Raw genomic sequence first — 16086 nt, forward strand, 5'->3', positions numbered from 1 at the left:
AGGTAAGGGTATACAACTTCATTTTGTCTGTGGGTATCTTTTATGTTTAATTTTACACTGTATAAGGAAAGATTCATGTTTGTAAGTGATGGAAAACCCAGTTTGAATGATGAGTATAATGAGAAATTTGTTGAATTATTTATTGATACCTTTTATTGATTTTACTTTTTAATTGAGTTCAAGAAGAGGTTGAATAGTCAACCTTGCTGGAAGGCCTGGAAAGTAGTTAGGTCACAGGGGTAAAAACGTATCTGAAACACATTCAGAGAGCCCTTTGTTTTCTTCTTTTTCTCCAAAAAAAATTTTTTTTTGTTTTTGTTTTTGGCTTCTTTTGGTGGGTTGCCTCCATTCTTTCAGTCAGACTGGCTTTCTCTGTATAGCAGGAAATACACTCACCAGCAGTGCCAGTTTTATGTCTCAGATATTCAGCTCTCATACTGGCCTCAAGGTCCCAAGACCTTGGGAAATTCTAGGAAGAAAACTCTTTGGCTCAGTGAGATTCAGTTTCTATCTCTGGATCACTTAATTCAGGCCCATAAATAGGGCCATTTCAATTAATCTGGCAGCTCCCAAGCATGTTAACTGTTAGATTGCGGGGAGAAGGGGCAGTTAAGAAGAGGGATGCTGATCAGTCTCAGGTATCTAATACTATGCTTCTGCCAGAAGAAATAATATGAGTTGTATCCCATTTTACAATAAATATGATATTGGTCTCCTGTTAAATAAGGATTGGAACTCAGCTTCTCATTGGAAGGTGGTTGAAAATGTATAGAGGTGATTTTCAGCCTTTAAAAATCTTTGGGATATCTTATACTCTGTCATTTAACTGTAATATGTAGTTTTAATAAAAGTGAATTAAAATTTTGAGACATTATTTGAAATATTCTATAATTTTCCCTAAAACCAAAAATAAATAAAAACATGAAAATGGATAAAAAAGATTAAAATTGGGAATTTAAATTTAAGTAGTGTGATTATATTTAATATTACATATATCATTAGCATATATATGGAATACCGTAAGTTTTGGAGAAGCCCATTAAATTTAGAAGCTTTGTCTGACCGCTGAAGGAGAAATGTTCATTCTTGTGTTTCTAGAGTGCGAGATCCTAAGGTAGTTGGAAAACATGGGTGAAACACACATATATCAAAACAAAGCATCAGCATACCTGTGACATCTATTTTAATTTCTTTGATATGTATTGCATGTGTATAAAACTTTGTGTTTCAGTTAATTCCTAATTTACAGCACCCTACTCAAAAATGTGACTTACATATGGCCTGCTATCATAATTGGTTACTTTTGGAATCTCTGGTTTTGTTCGAAGTTTGTGAAAAAGAATAGCCTAGGGGAACTGACAGTTAAGGATAGATTTCTTGAGAGTGATGAATTGCGTAAAATATCTTCAGTTGAGAAACAACCTAAATGCTTTACACTTAACATGTTTAAGACAAGCCACACTGAGATTTATTTGAGCTAATAAGCATATTATGTTAAAAATGTGAAGCAGGGATTTATGGGACTTACTAATCATTCACACTTGTTTATGAATTTTTGCTGACTTTACACTGTTTTCTTAGAAGTTTCAAAGATCAGCTGCTTTGAAGGGAATACATTCTTTATGTTGTTACCATTAATTTTTTGAAAAAATTATAAAAATAGTATATGACTATTGTAACACATTTAAATTCAAGTCCTTTCCCAGCCCCTCTCCCTAGAAGTGAGTATAATTAATAATTTGTTGTGTCTTCTTCCAGAACTTATGTTTTCCTAGAATAGAAGTTTTGATTTGGTGTAATACAAGCAAAACATTTTGGACCATGCTTTAGTTTTTCTAGTGGCAGGGTTGGCTTGGATGGAGCCTAGTGGCTTGTGTACGGTTTCTATGGGCTCTTTATACTTGGGGTTTGGGAAGAGTTGCTATAGACGGGTGACTTTTACATAAAGAATGGCAAGAGTGATGAAAAAAATTGCTTAGGACTAACCTTGCATTGCAAAAGATAAAAGTAATTATTACTTTCTTCTTCCCCTTCCCTCTTCTATATATATGCTTTTCCTCCCAGAAGCTAGAGTTTGTTTATTTATTTTAATGTTTGTTTATTTTTGAGAGAGAGAAAGAGTATGAGCGGGAGAGGGGCAAAAAGAGAGGGAGACACAGATTCCGAACTCACAAACTGTGAGATCATGACCTGAGCTGAAGTCGGACGCTTAACTGACTGACCAAGCCCTCCAGGTGCCCCCAGGAGCTAGAGTTTAAATTAATGTTTTTTATGCTATGTTTAAGCTGTGTTACGGCTTTTATGGGTAACCTCTGGTAGCCATAATTATTTTAAGAGACAGAAGCCCAACTCAGATTGGAATTTATTAATGTGACTGAAAAGTTCAGGGATCTGGATACTCAGGAAAATGTTAAGAATTCTCTTCTCTTGGTTTTGCTTTCCTCTCTGTTGGTTGGTTTAATTCCCAAATAGTCTCTTCTCACATGGTAAATCTAAGATTATATCCTATCGGTTTAGCTTCAGCAGAGAGAGACATGTTTTCCCAAGAAGTACAACAGAAATTTTAAGATTGACTTTTGTTAGCCTGGAATAATGAGGCTGGATCAAATAAATATTTCTAGACCATAGCATGTGGCCAGCAGCACCATAACTACATAGATGTGACATTGAAAGAGCTGTAGTTTTGGATATGCTAGGCGGTACTGAAGTAGTAACTCCACATCCCAGGGGTTTTACACAGCAGATCTTATTTCTTGCTCATGCAAAGTTGACTACAAGTTCAAGTGATAACTCTCTAGGGTAGCCCATGTGATAACTCAAAATCCAGACTATTTTCATCTTCCATCTCTGCATGGAGCCTCCACAGTTGCTTCAGCAGGGAATGGGAGAGCCCTTAGGGTTATGCACAAGTTGTCAGTGCTTTAGTCTGGTAGTTACACAGAGCTTATGGCCCATGATACAGAATTAGTCACGGGGTCTTGCCTAACTGCGGGGGGGGGGGGGGTCGCTGGGAAATGTATAAAATCACGTGTTTTTTTTTGATGAGCAGAAATATATCTGTCACAAGCTGTTAGAAAATAAAGGGTAGTCAGTGATGCAGATAGGCAAAACAGTTAATGCCCTCTATAGCCTGGAATTCTAAATAGTGCTTAAAATGTTGATATACAAAAATGTGTTCAGAGTTTGAAACTACTTGCTCTTTGAAATGTTTTTTGCCCAAGTTTGGCTTATTTTTGTTTAAAGTAATTCATGGATTCGTGGTTGAAAATCACTGACTTTAAAAGTAATTTCTAGGGGCACCTGGGTGGTTCAGTTGGTTAAGTGTCTGACTTTGGCTCAGGTCATGATCTCCTGGTTTGTGGGTTCAAGCCCAAAGTCAGGCTGTGTGCTGACACTTGGAGCATGGAGCCTGATTCAGATTTTATGTCTCCCTCTCTGTCTCTGCCCCTCCCCTGCTTGTGCTCTATCAAAAATAAACAAACATTAAAAAAAAAAAAGTAATTTCTAGGAGCTCCTGGGTGGCTTAGTCAGTTAAGCATCCAACTCTTGATTTTGGCTCAGGTTATGATCTCGGTCACAGTCGTGAGATCCAGCTTTGTGTTCGGCTCCCTGCTGGGCTTGAAGCCTCCTTAAAATCCTCTTTCTCCCTCTCCCTCTCCCTCTCCCTCTCCCTCTGCTCCTCCCCCATTCATTCTCTCTCTCTGTCTTATAGGAATGAATGAATGAATGAATGAATGAATGAATGAAAATGAATAATTTCTAGAATACAACACATTTATATGTTGGAGACTGTGTAGTTATGTTTCTTTTTTTTTTTTTTTTTAAGTTTGTTTATTTTGAGAGAGAGCATGAGAGCAGGTGGGGGGGGGGCGTGGAGAGAGAGAGAGAGAGAGGGAGAATTCCAAGCAGGCTCCACACTTTCAGCACGGAGCCTGATGCAAGATTTGAACCCACGAATGGAGAGATCGTGACCTGAGTCAAAATCAAGAGTTGGACGCTTAACTGACTGAACCACCCAGGCACCCCTAGACTGTAGTTATCTTAATCAATGTGCTCATAAATTAGTTACCTTGTAATTGCTAAATTAAATATTTTTGGTATCAGTGCTGTTATCTCTCTTTGATGTACATACCTGTGGCAGATGGACTGCTATCCAATAGACATTCCTCCTCCTATAACAGCTTTATTGAGATATCATTTACATACCATAAGATTTCACCCTTTTAATGTATACAATTCAGTGGTTTTTAGTATACTCACAGAGTTGTCAAACTGTCACCAATATTTAATGTTAGAATATTTTTATCATTGCAAAAAGAAATCCCCGTACCCATCAGCAGTCATTCTCCATTCACCCCTCCCTCTGGCCCTAGCAACCACTCATCTACTTTCTGTCTTTGTGTATTTGTCTGTTCTAATTAACTGAATTATTCCCATCGCTTCCCCATCTTCCTTTTTGAGTTCTCTCTTTTTTTTTTTTTTTTTTTTTTTAACATTTATTTATTTTTGGGACAGAGAGAGACAGAGCATGAACGGGGGAGGGGCAGAGAGAGAGGGAGACACAGAATGGGAAACAGGCTCCAGGCTCTGAGCCATCAGCCCAGAGCCCGACGCGGGGCTCGAACTCACGGACCGCGAGATCGTGACCTGGCTGAAGTCGGACGCTTAACCGACTGCGCCACCCAGGCGCCCCTTGAGTTCTCTCTTAGAAAGACTCTAGGTCATATACAATTAACTGGTGTGGTAGCTATGATTCATCATTCTTTCTGTTGATATGGTACCTGAAATAATCAATGGGTAGCACATAGATTCGCTGATGTTTGAGTTAATAAATTAATTCATCCACAAAAACGATTTTGGGTGGTGTTTCAGATAACTTTGACTAAGAACCAATGGTTAAGGGTGTATGGTTGGATTTCCTTAATATGATGTAGAAGGGCCTCTGCTGCTCCACCTCACTAATTACCATTTTTGGTTCACAGTTGATGTTCCAGCAACAATGAACCCATTTGTAGTTCTTCATAAATGCTATAGTATTTTTCTTTTCCTTGCCTTTGCTCATTAGGTCTTCTCTATTTAGAATTCCCCCTGGGCTTTCCAGTTGTCTAATTCTTGTTTACCTTTTCAGGGCATATCAGGGAATCAAATTTCAACCTTTCTCCTCTGGGGAAGCTCCTCTATAGAGCCTTCTATTGTTCTTTTACCATATTATGTTATGGAAAAGCATTTTATATATTTGATATCTCTAGGCCAGCAGTCTCTGAACTTTTTATTCCTTACCTGTAGAAATTGCTTGAACATGTGTGTGTGCACAATTATTAATAACTAATGTATATGTACTAGCGTGGTGTGGTAAATGTTAGTAAAGCTTTAAAAACATTTTTTTAATATACTTATTTCACTTTTGAGAGAGTGCTTGCGTGTGAGTAGGGGAGGGGCAGAGGGAGAGAGAGAGAATATTAAGCAGGCTTCAGGCCCAGTGCGAAGCCCAATCTTATAACCGTGAGATCATGACCTGAGATGAAATGAAGATTCAGACTCTTAACAGACTGAGCCACCCAGGTACCCCTAAGACATTTATTTTTAATTGTAATATAGTTGACATGTTATGAGTTTCAGGCGTACAACATAATGATTTAAACATTTATATAAATCATACAGTGCTTACTATGATAAGTGTAGTTACCATCTGTCATCACTTATTGCACTATAATTGACTGTATTGACTATGCTGTACTTTAAATCCCTATGGTTGACTTATTTTATAACTGGAAGTTTGTACCTCTTAACCTCTCGTACCTATTTCACCCATCTCCCTTATCTTCTCCTCTCTGGTAATCACCAGTTTTTGTTCTTTGTATTTATAACTCTTTCAGTTTTTTTTTTTTATTTTATTTTATTTTATTTTTTTTATGGTCCACCACACAGAAGTGAAATCGTATGGCATTTATTTTTCTCTGTCTGACATATTTCACTTAACATAATATTCATTAGGTCCATTCATATTGTTGCAAATGGCAAATTTTTTGTTTTTTTGTTTTTTTTTTTATGGCTGAGTAATATTCTTGTGTGGGTGAGTGTGTGTCTGTGTCCCACATCTTCTTTATATATTCATCTATTGATGGATACTTAGGTTGCTTCTGTATCTTCACTATTTAAATAATTCTGCGATAAATATACAAGTGCATATATCTTCCTGAATTAGTATTTTCATTTTCTTTGGAGAAATATCCAGAAGTGAAATTACTGGGTCATGTGGTATTTCTATCTTTAAATTTTTGAGGAACTTCCATGCTGTTTTCCATAGAGGCTGGAGGCTGCACCAATTTACATGTCCACCAACATAGGGGCACAAGGGTTCCCTTTTCCCCACATCCTCACCAGCACTTGTTTCTTGTTATTTTGATACTAGCCATTCTGAAAAATGTGAGGTTGTTTTGCTTTTCGTTTCCTTGATGGTTAGTGAGGTTGAACATTCTTTGATGTTTCTGTTGGCCATCTGTATGTCTTTGGAAAAATGTCTATTCAGATAACTATAGCTATTTTTAATGAGATTGTTCTTTTGGTGTTGAGTTGTATGAGTTTTTTTTATGTATTTTAGATATTAACTCCCATTGGATATATCATTTGCACATATCTTCCATTTAGTAGGTTGCCTTTTCGTTTTGTTGATGGTTTCTTTTGCTGTGAAAAAAGCTTTTAGTTTTATGTAGTCCCAATTATTTATTTTTGCTTTTGTTGCCTTTGGCTGAAGAGAGAGATGTAAAAATGTAATGCCAAGACCAATGTCCAAGACTTTACTGCCCATGTTTTTTTCCTGTTAGGAGTTTTATAATTTCAGGTCTTTAATCTATTTTGAGTTTATTTTGTGTATGGTATAATTAAGTTCCATTTCATTCCTTTGCACACATCTGTTCAGTTTTCCCAGCGTCATTTATTGAAGAGACTGGCTTTTCCCTATTATATATTCTTGCCTTCTTTGTCAAAGATAAATTGACCATAAAGGCATGGATTTATTTCTGGGCTCTCTATTCTGTTCTGTTGATCCATGTGTCTGTATTTGTGCCAGTACCATACTGTTTTGAATACTGAGGCTTTGTGGTGTACTTTGAAATCTGGGATTGTGATATCTCCAGTTTTGTTCTTTCTCAAGTTTACTTTGGCTATTCAGGGTCTTTTTGTGGTTCCATACAAATTGTAGGATTATTTGTTATAGTTCTGTGAAAAAATGGTGTTTTGATAGGGATTGCTTTGAATGTGTAGATTGCTTTGGGTAGTATGGACATTTTAACAATATAATTCTTCCAATTGAGCATGAAATATCTTTCCATTTATTTGTGCCATCTTTTATTTCTTTCATCGTTTTATGGTTTTCAGAGTACAGGTCTTTCACCTCTTTGTTTAAATTTATTCCTAGATATTTATTCTTTTTGATGCATTTGTAAATGGGATTAATTTCTCATTGTGCCATTTTGTCATTAGTTTATAGAAACACAACAGTATATTAATTTTGTATCCTGCGATTTTACTGAATTCATTTATTCTTAGTTCATTTATTGTTTTTGGTGGAGTCTTTAAGACTTTATATGGTATTGTGTCATCTGTCAATAGTAACATTTTACTTATTCCTTAAAAATATGGATGCTTTTTATTTCTTTTTCTTTTCTGATTGCTATGGCTAGAACTTGTAGTATTATGTTAATTGAAAGTGGAAAGAGTGATCATCTTTGTCTCGTTCCTGATCTTAGAGGAAAAGCTTTCAGCTTTTCACCATTGAGTGTGGTGTTAGCTGTTGGCTTGTCATATATGGACTTTATTATGTTGAGGAATGTTCCCTGTATACCTACCTTTTTGAGAGTTTTTATCATGAATGAATGCTGAATTCTTTTCCTGCATCTGTTGAGATTATCATATGATTTTTATTCTTTGTTTTGTTAATGTGCTACATTCACATTGATTGATTTATGGATTTAAGCCATTCTTGCATTCCAGTAATAAATCCCACTTAATTGTGTTGAATGTTTTTTTAAAAACTTTTTTTAGAATATTTATTTATTTTTGAGAGAGAGCATGCAGACATAGGCGGGACCGGGGGAGCAGAAAGAGGGAGACAGAGGATCTGAAGCAGGCTCTGAGCTGTCAGTGCAGAGCCTGATAGCGGGGCTCAAACTCACAAACCATGAAATTATGACCTGAGCCCAAGTCAGATGCTTAAGTGACTGAGCCACACAGGTGCACTGAGGTTTGTTTGTTTTTCTGATTCAGTTTCATTACTAGTATTTAGTGTATTCAGATTTTCTTTCTTCCTGATACATTCGTGAAAATTGTATTTTTCTGGGAATTTATCCATTACTTCTAGGTTGTCCAATTTGTTAGTATATAAGTTTCCATAGTAGTCTCTTATAATCTTTGTATATTTGTGGTGTTGGTTTTAACGTCTCTCCTCTTTCATTTCTGATTTTATTTATTTGAGTCCTCTCTTTTTTTCTAGTTGAGTCTGGGTAATGATTTATTGTTTGTTTCTTTGTTTTTATTTTTTTAACGTTTATTTATTTTTGAGACAGAGAGCACAAGTCAGGGAGGGGTAGAGAGAGAGTAATACAGAGAATCTAAAGCAGGCTCCAGGCTCTGAGCTGTCAGCACAGAGCCTGACGTGGGCCCCGAACTCACTAACCAGGAGATTACCACCCCAGCCAAAGTCAGATGCTTAACCGACTGAGCCACCTAGGTGCCCCTGTGTGGTTTTTTTTTTTTTCTAGTTCCTTTAGATGTAAGGTTAGATTGTTTGAGATTTTTTTATTGCTTGAGGAAGTCTTATATCATTATACTTTCCTCTGAGATCTGCCTTTGCTGTGTCCCAAAGATTTTCATTGTCGAGTTTACATTTTTGTTTGTCTCAAGATATTTCATTATTTTCTCTTCAATTTATTTGTTGACCCATTGGTTATTTACTTGCATATTGTTCAGCCTCCATATGTTTTTGTTTTTTCCAGTTTTTTTCTTGTGATTGATTTTCTAGTTTCATACTGTTGTGGTCAGAAAAGATGCTTGATGTGATGTCAGTGTTTTTAAATTTATTGAGACTTGTTTTGTGGTCTAAATGTTATTTATCCTGGAGCCTGTTCCATTTGTACTTGAAAAGACTGTATTCTGTTCTTTTTGGGTAGAATGTTCTGTATATATCTGTTAGGTGCATGTGTTCTGATGTGTCATTGAAAGCCAAAGTTTCCTTATAGATTTTGCATATACCTGTGTTGTCATCTGTTGATGTAAGTGGGTGTCAAAGTTCCCTACTTTTACTGTATTACCATCAATTTCTCCCTTTATGTCTGTTAATATTTGGCTTATATATTTAGATGCTTCTCTGTTGGGTGCATAGATATTTACAGTTGTTGTATTCTCTTATTGGGTTAATCTCTTTACATTAAGTAACGCCCATCTTTGTTTTAAAGTCTGTTTTGTTTGATGTAAGTATTGCTGTCTCAGCTTTTGTTATTGTTTCCATTTGCCTGGAATATCTTTTTCCATCCCTTTACTTTCAGTCTGTATGTATCTTTAGGTCTGAAGTGAGTCCCTTGTACGCAGCATATAGATGGGTCTTGTTTTTTTATCTATTCAGTTACCTAGTTACTTTGATTGGAGTATTTACGTTTTTTGATTGGAGCATTAAATGTTCATTTACCTTTAAAATCATTATTAATATTTACTGATTGCTATTTTGTTAACGATTTTCTAGTTGTTTTTGTAGTTCTTCTAGTCTTTTTTCTTTGCTTTTCTCCCTTGTGATTTGATGACTTCTTAAAAAATTTTTTTTTAATGTTTATTTTTGAGACAGACACACACACACACACACACACACACACACACACACACACACGGAGTGTGAGCAGGGGAGGGTCAGAGAGAGACACACACACAGAATCCGAAGCAGGCTCCAGGCTCGGAGCTGTCAGCACAGAGTCTGACCTGGGGCTTGAACTCACAAACTGAGATTATGACCTGAGCCGAAGTCAGCTGCTTAACAGACTGAGCCACCCAGGCGCCCCCGATGACTTTTTTTAGTGTTAGGCTTGGGTTCTTTTCTCTTTGTTTTTTTGTGTATCTGTTACTTGTTTTAGGTTTGTGGTTACCATGAGGTTCAATATATAACATGCTATGTATATAGCAGTCTATTTTAAATTGATGGTCACTTAAGTTCAAACACATTCTTAAAGCACTTTTGTTTTATATATTTGATGGTACATTTTATATCTTTTTATTTTGTGTATCCCTTAACTAATTATTGTAAACAAAATTGATTTTACTGCTTTTGTCTTTAACCATCATACTAGTTTTATGAGTGATCTAATACTTTCACCATATATTTGCTTTTCCTGGTGAAATTTTTTCTTTTCATAACTTTCTTCTATTTATGGCCTTTTCTACCTTAAGAAGTCCCTAAAGCACTTTTTTTTAAGGTCAGTTTAGTGGTGATAAAGTTTTTTAATTTTTGCTTGTCTGGGAAACTATCTTTCCTTCACTTTGAATGATAACCTTGCTATGTAGACTATACTTGGTTGTTGGTTTTTTTCCTTTCGGCTTTTGGAATGTCATGCTACTCCTTTGTGGCTTGCAGAATTTCTGCTGGAAATCAGCTGATAGACTTAGGTGATTGTTGCTGTGTACATAATATTTGCTTTTGTCTTGCTGCTTTAAGATTGTCTCTTTAATTTTTGACATTGCATTATTATGTGTTTTGCTGTGGACCTCTTTGGGTTCATCTCCTTTAGGGCTTTCTTTCCTTCCTTGGCATGGATATCTGTTTTATTTTCCAAGTTAGGGAAATTTTCAGCTATTAATTCTTCAGATAAGTTTTTTTGTCCTCTCTCTTTTCTATCTGGGACCCCTATAATGCAAATGTTAGTATGCTTGATGTTGCCCAGGCGTCCCTTTAACCTATTCTTTAAAAATTCCTTTTCAGGATGAGTCCCACTACTCTGTCTTCCAGATTACTCATTCATTCTTCTGCTTTCTCTAGTGTATTTTCCACTTCATGTTTTGTATTTTTCAGCTCTCATAGATTTGTTTTTTATATTTTCTTAACTCCTTGTTTAAATTCTGAATTCATCTATTCTTATCTCAAGTCTGGTGAGCATCTTTATGACCATTATTTTGAATTCTTTATCCAGTAGATTGCCTATTTCTGTTCTATTTAGTCCTTTTTCTGAGATTTTGTCTTTCTTTCATTTGGATCGTATTCCTCTATTTCCTTGTTTTGTCTGTCTCTCTGTTGGTTTCCATATATTAGATAGGTCACCTGTGGCTCCTGGTCTTGAAAGCAAGTGGCCTTATGTAGAAGGTATTCTTTGGGCCAAAGTAATACAATTTCCCTTGGTCAGCAGAACCAGGCACTCCAGGGATAGTCCCTGTATGGGCTCTTCGCACCCTCATGTTCTGACTGGGCCACAGTGCTCCTGGCTGAGAGGCCTGTTGTGAGTGTGGTGGTGGTGGAGTTAGCTCCTGGTATAGCTGGCTGCCAGGCTCCACTGTGACATGCTGAGCAGGCATGCTCGGGGGTGTGGAGCTGGGCTCCTGGGCCCCTGGCCTTTCCCAGGTCAGGAGTTGCTTTGGAGGGGTACCTGCCAGAGCAGATAGGTTAAATAGGGTAGGTCTGCAGGGGAACACTGGACTGGGTGAACAGTTCTACCAAAGTAGATGGGAGAGTTTCAGAACTGGTGGTGCCTGCCAGGAGAGGGCCAAGTAGGCTGAAGGAACAAAAGAAAGATGGCAACTGCCAATGCTTCCATTTCTGGAGAAGTTTCCTACAGAAACTTGCTTTCCTTGTGCAGATCCCCAGAGAGGGAGGGTACTTTATGTAGGGCTTCATCCCTTTGCTCCTTAGGTAAGACCTCTGCACCTGTGATATCTGGTTCCTGACTATGTCGCTGCCCCTACTATCCTTTTTTTGATGGGCTTTTTCTGTATATCTTTAGTTGTAGAAGAGGTGTTCTGCTAGTCTTCAGGTCATTCCCAGAGTGAGTTGCACTGTATGTACTTGTAGCCGTGAGTGTTATGGAAGAGAGAAGCTCTGGATCTTTGTTCTCTTTCATCTTACGGTAACTCCTTTCTTTTTCTTTCTTTTCTTTTTTTTTTTTTTTTTAATTTTTTAATGTTTATTTTTTGAGAGAAAGGAGGAGGGCAGGAGGGAGGAAGGGCGGGGGGGGGGGGGGAGAGAGAGAGAGAGAGAGAGAGAGGGAGGGGGTGAGGGTCAGAGAGAGAGGGAGACAGAGTCCAAAGCAGGCTCCAGGCTCTGAGCTGTCAGCACAGAGCCCAATGCAGAGCTTGAACTTAGGAACTGTGAGATCATGACCCTAGCCAAAGTCAGACACTCAAAGTCAGACTGAGCCATCCAGGGGCCCCTTCCCCTCCTTTCTATTAAACTTTTGGTAAACAAGTATATAAATGTAAGGCCTGAAGCTTTTATCCTGTACCTTGTTTTACAACCAGTGGTGACTATGAGTTTTTTAATTAACTTGGTAAATGTAACCCTCCTCAGTGTCTTGCCTGTTCTCTCCCCTGACTCTTCAGGGTGTTAAGACCTCTTTTGTATTATAGCATCCTTTGCATACCTTTATCATAGCAGTTATTATGTTGTATGTTGTAATTATTGGTATATACTTCTGTATTCCTTTCAATGGAATGTAAATCTTGAATGTGGATATTCTCTCATTTCTAATGTTCCCAGTAACTTGCACAGTGCCTAGCATATAGAGGATAATTATAGAATGAATAAGCTGAATTAAATGGAATGAATTGATAATGATTTGAGAATAATTAGAACAATGCTTCTTTTGAAGTATTTATTTGAAAGGCCATAGGGCCATTTATTTTTTAAATGCCTATAGGTTAAAGCAGTATATATCATATTTGTGTTGATGAACTAGTTTCTTTTTGAGTTTCCAATTCATTGTGTATTGTTGCTTTTGTAAAATCCAATAAAAATTTAATGCCAGAAAAAATGTCATAAAAAAGAGACATGTAAAATACAGGCACCAATTTTTTTATTATTAGATTCAATAGACATAAACTTACTCTCAACTTGTGTACTTAGCTTTTTGTGGATTAGTCACAAACAATCTGTGGAGCTTTACTTGTCCATGGACCATATTTTGAGAACTGTATAAAGCACTGTGTTAAATGCTTTACAAATATTATCCACTTTAATTTTCATAACCCTGTGGGGTGTAGGTACTGTTATTGCTATTGATAGGAAATTGGGCAAGTGAATTATCCAAGGACACTAGATGCCACACAAAACAGCCAGGATTCAAACCCAGGTAGTATAGTGTTACTTCAGAGTCCATGTTCTAGTCTTCTTATGAGTTTGCAAAGATGAGATGAGGTAGCATGTTAGTCTGAGACTGTCTAGAATGGACGTAGATGCAGGCAAAGAAAGTTGCAGTATAAGTGTAATTAATATGCCTTAAAAAAAGAGAATGTGAAGGGTCCCATAATGATGTTCATATAAAAGTAGAATTATGGAGGATGCTGACCAACTGTTCTTTTATCCTATTAGTGAATCAGCATTTGTTTTCATATCTTAGTTCATTTTAAAATATCTGATTTGCAAAACAAAATAGTGATGGTATGTCTTTGAAGTACATGTCTTTTTGCTGTGACTCAGTGTCATACACTGAGTACTTTGTTTCTTCTCTTCCTCCTCTTTGCTTATTTGCTAGCATAATCATCCTTATTATTATGATTACACTCATACAAACACAGATAATAACATTTCCTTTTACAGATACCAGTATTTTCAGAACAAAATGTAGAGATAATATGTTAATGGTAGTAGATGATTATACTGCTGTCTTGTTTTTTATCATTAAATTCTTGATATCATGAAATTGGCAACTTAGAGAATATTTCAGTTTTAGTAGTAGTATATTTTGTACGTTAAAAAATTTTTTTCTTCCTATAGAAATCTGGTTAAGAAGTACTGTCCCAAACGTTCCTCCAAAGATGAAGAGCCAAGGTAAATTCTACACCTGTTTATTATTGCATATTAAAATTTAAAAAATACTAATATTTGTGTTATTTAGTAAAATAAATATGCTGTTAGCCCTTTATAATGATTTTTTAAAGTTTTAATTAAATCACAGTTATATGAAGAAGGAACAACTTTAATAAGAATGAATATTTCAGTGGGCTCAGTTTTCTGAAATAGTTGAAGTATGTGGGACTTCACTTGAGTCACTTAGTCTTTCGTATTTTTTCCATACTTGATTCTGTAGTTGTTAGCTTATTAGATTCTTGCTTTTACTCTTAGAGGTATTAAGATAGTTTGGCTGGTCGGTTTAAAGGGATAATGAAAAGGAATGAGGTTGTCAGGGTAATCTTGGAACTCTGAATAAAAGTTTGGGAATTACTTATGAGCTTTTTGGTCTTAAACAGGGGTATGTGGATGGCTCTGAAATGCAGAAACAAAGAGACTAGACTTAAAACAGCTTTGTGTATAATTGTTAATTGTTAGGATTCTTAGGTTTAGTGTTAACGGAGTTCTATCTGAGCTATTTGCCTTCAGCCAAAAGAATAGTCTGGCAGTGTATTCAGAGTAGATCTATACATTTTAGTACAGCAATTCTCTTTGTTTCTTTCCTTCTCTCCACACACATTTTTTACCCTTATTTTTGCCCCTTCTTACCCCTCTTTTGGTGCCAACTATAATGGCACTTTACTTCCATTCAGGATGTGGGCAGGCATACAAGCAGCTGTGTCCAGAGCTGATAGCAAAATTGTTCTGTAGATCAGCCATCGAGATGCATTTGAGTGGTATGATTGGCAGGTTCTGTCCTCGAGAGCAAGCGTATCATCTCTGCACCAGGTTCAGCTGCCATTCCTAGGAATCCAACCAAGTGGGCCAGTCACCCCAGCTCAGGCCAGTCACTTGGCTACTTAAGAGATTCCAGTATGTCAAAAGAGCCTGCAGGTAGTATTCTTAATATTTTTTGACCCCATATATCCCTTTATTTATAAATTAAGACTACTTGAAAGTATACAAACATATACAACTTGAGCTTAATATGGGATTCTTTCATACAAAGTTAATTTGGAGTTAGTAGTGAAGAAAGAGTTAGGTTGAGTATGTTAAAATTTGTCAAGTGTCAGGCTGAATCCATACCTCACAAAAAACATTTGTAAAGAAAATAAAGGAAATTTCACCATTTTTTAATATGTTTTTGTCAGGTTTACCTCGTGTATAGCCTTTTTTAACATCCTTAACGAGTTGAATGACTATGCAGGACAACGAGAAGTAGTAGCAGAAGAAATGGCACACAGAGTTTATGGTGAATTAATGAGATATGCTCATGATCTGAAAACTGAAAGAAAAATGGTAATTATTGTTTTTATCCAGTTATATATAATATGAAATATTTTCACATAATTACTTTGCTTTTCAAAGTAATGTTTGTTCAGTATAAACTGGTTTTCTGTTTCACTCAGTTTCTTCTAGCCAAAATCATCTTAAGATACTCTTGCTAATTTGTAACCTTTTTGGATTTAAGACCAAGATTTGATAACCTACAGCCCATGTGCCAAATTTAGCTTACTGCCAGTTTTTCTTAGTTCCCATGGGCTAAGAATGGTTTGTACATTTTGGATAGTTGAAAAGAAGATCAAAAGAATATTTCATGGTATGTGAAAATTGTATGAAATTCAAATTTCAGTGACTATAAATAAAGTTTTATTGAAACAGGCCCATACTTACTCATTTATGCATTGCCTGTGGCTGCTTTTGATTATATCAGAAAAGTTGAATATCTGTAACAGAGACCACATGGCTTGCAAAACCTAAGATATATATCTGACCCTTTATAGAAAACATTTGTCAACCCTTAATTAAGACATATGTATTTTTCTAGAAATTATATCTGTTTTAAAGGTTATGCTTACAGTATTCAGATAATACCTATAAAATGCATTTGAGAGTTTTGCTCTACTAATAATCTCTTCCTAAGTCTTGATATCAAGTTATATAATTAGTACCTTAAAAAAATTAAGCGAAAGCGTTTGGGTTTTTTAAAGACTTTTAGTATTTAAATGTAA

At 36.2% G+C, this 16086-nt stretch overlaps 1 protein-coding gene across 7 annotated transcripts in view; it reads left to right on the top strand.

Annotated features, from left to right (window-relative positions):
• Nucleotides 1-16086, top strand: part of FNBP1L (formin binding protein 1 like) — a 124586-nt gene that overhangs the window by 73433 nt on the left and 35067 nt on the right. For 6 of the 7 annotated variants that reach the window (XM_086717594.1, XM_086717587.1, XM_086717588.1 and 3 more), the window contains exons 3-4: nucleotides 13961-14014; nucleotides 15226-15373. In XM_086717594.1, the coding sequence (XP_086573720.1) occupies nucleotides 13961-14014; nucleotides 15226-15373 (202 nt within the window). Of the gene's footprint in view, nucleotides 1-13960; nucleotides 14015-14737; nucleotides 14969-15225; nucleotides 15374-16086 lie in introns of those variants that run through there. The other variant, XM_086717593.1, reaches the window with a different exon arrangement.

Source organism: Puma concolor, chromosome C1 (genome assembly GCF_028749965.1).
Source record: "Puma concolor isolate L17-30 chromosome C1, mPumCon1.1.hap2, whole genome shotgun sequence".
Lineage (NCBI taxonomy): Eukaryota > Metazoa > Chordata > Mammalia > Carnivora > Felidae > Puma > Puma concolor.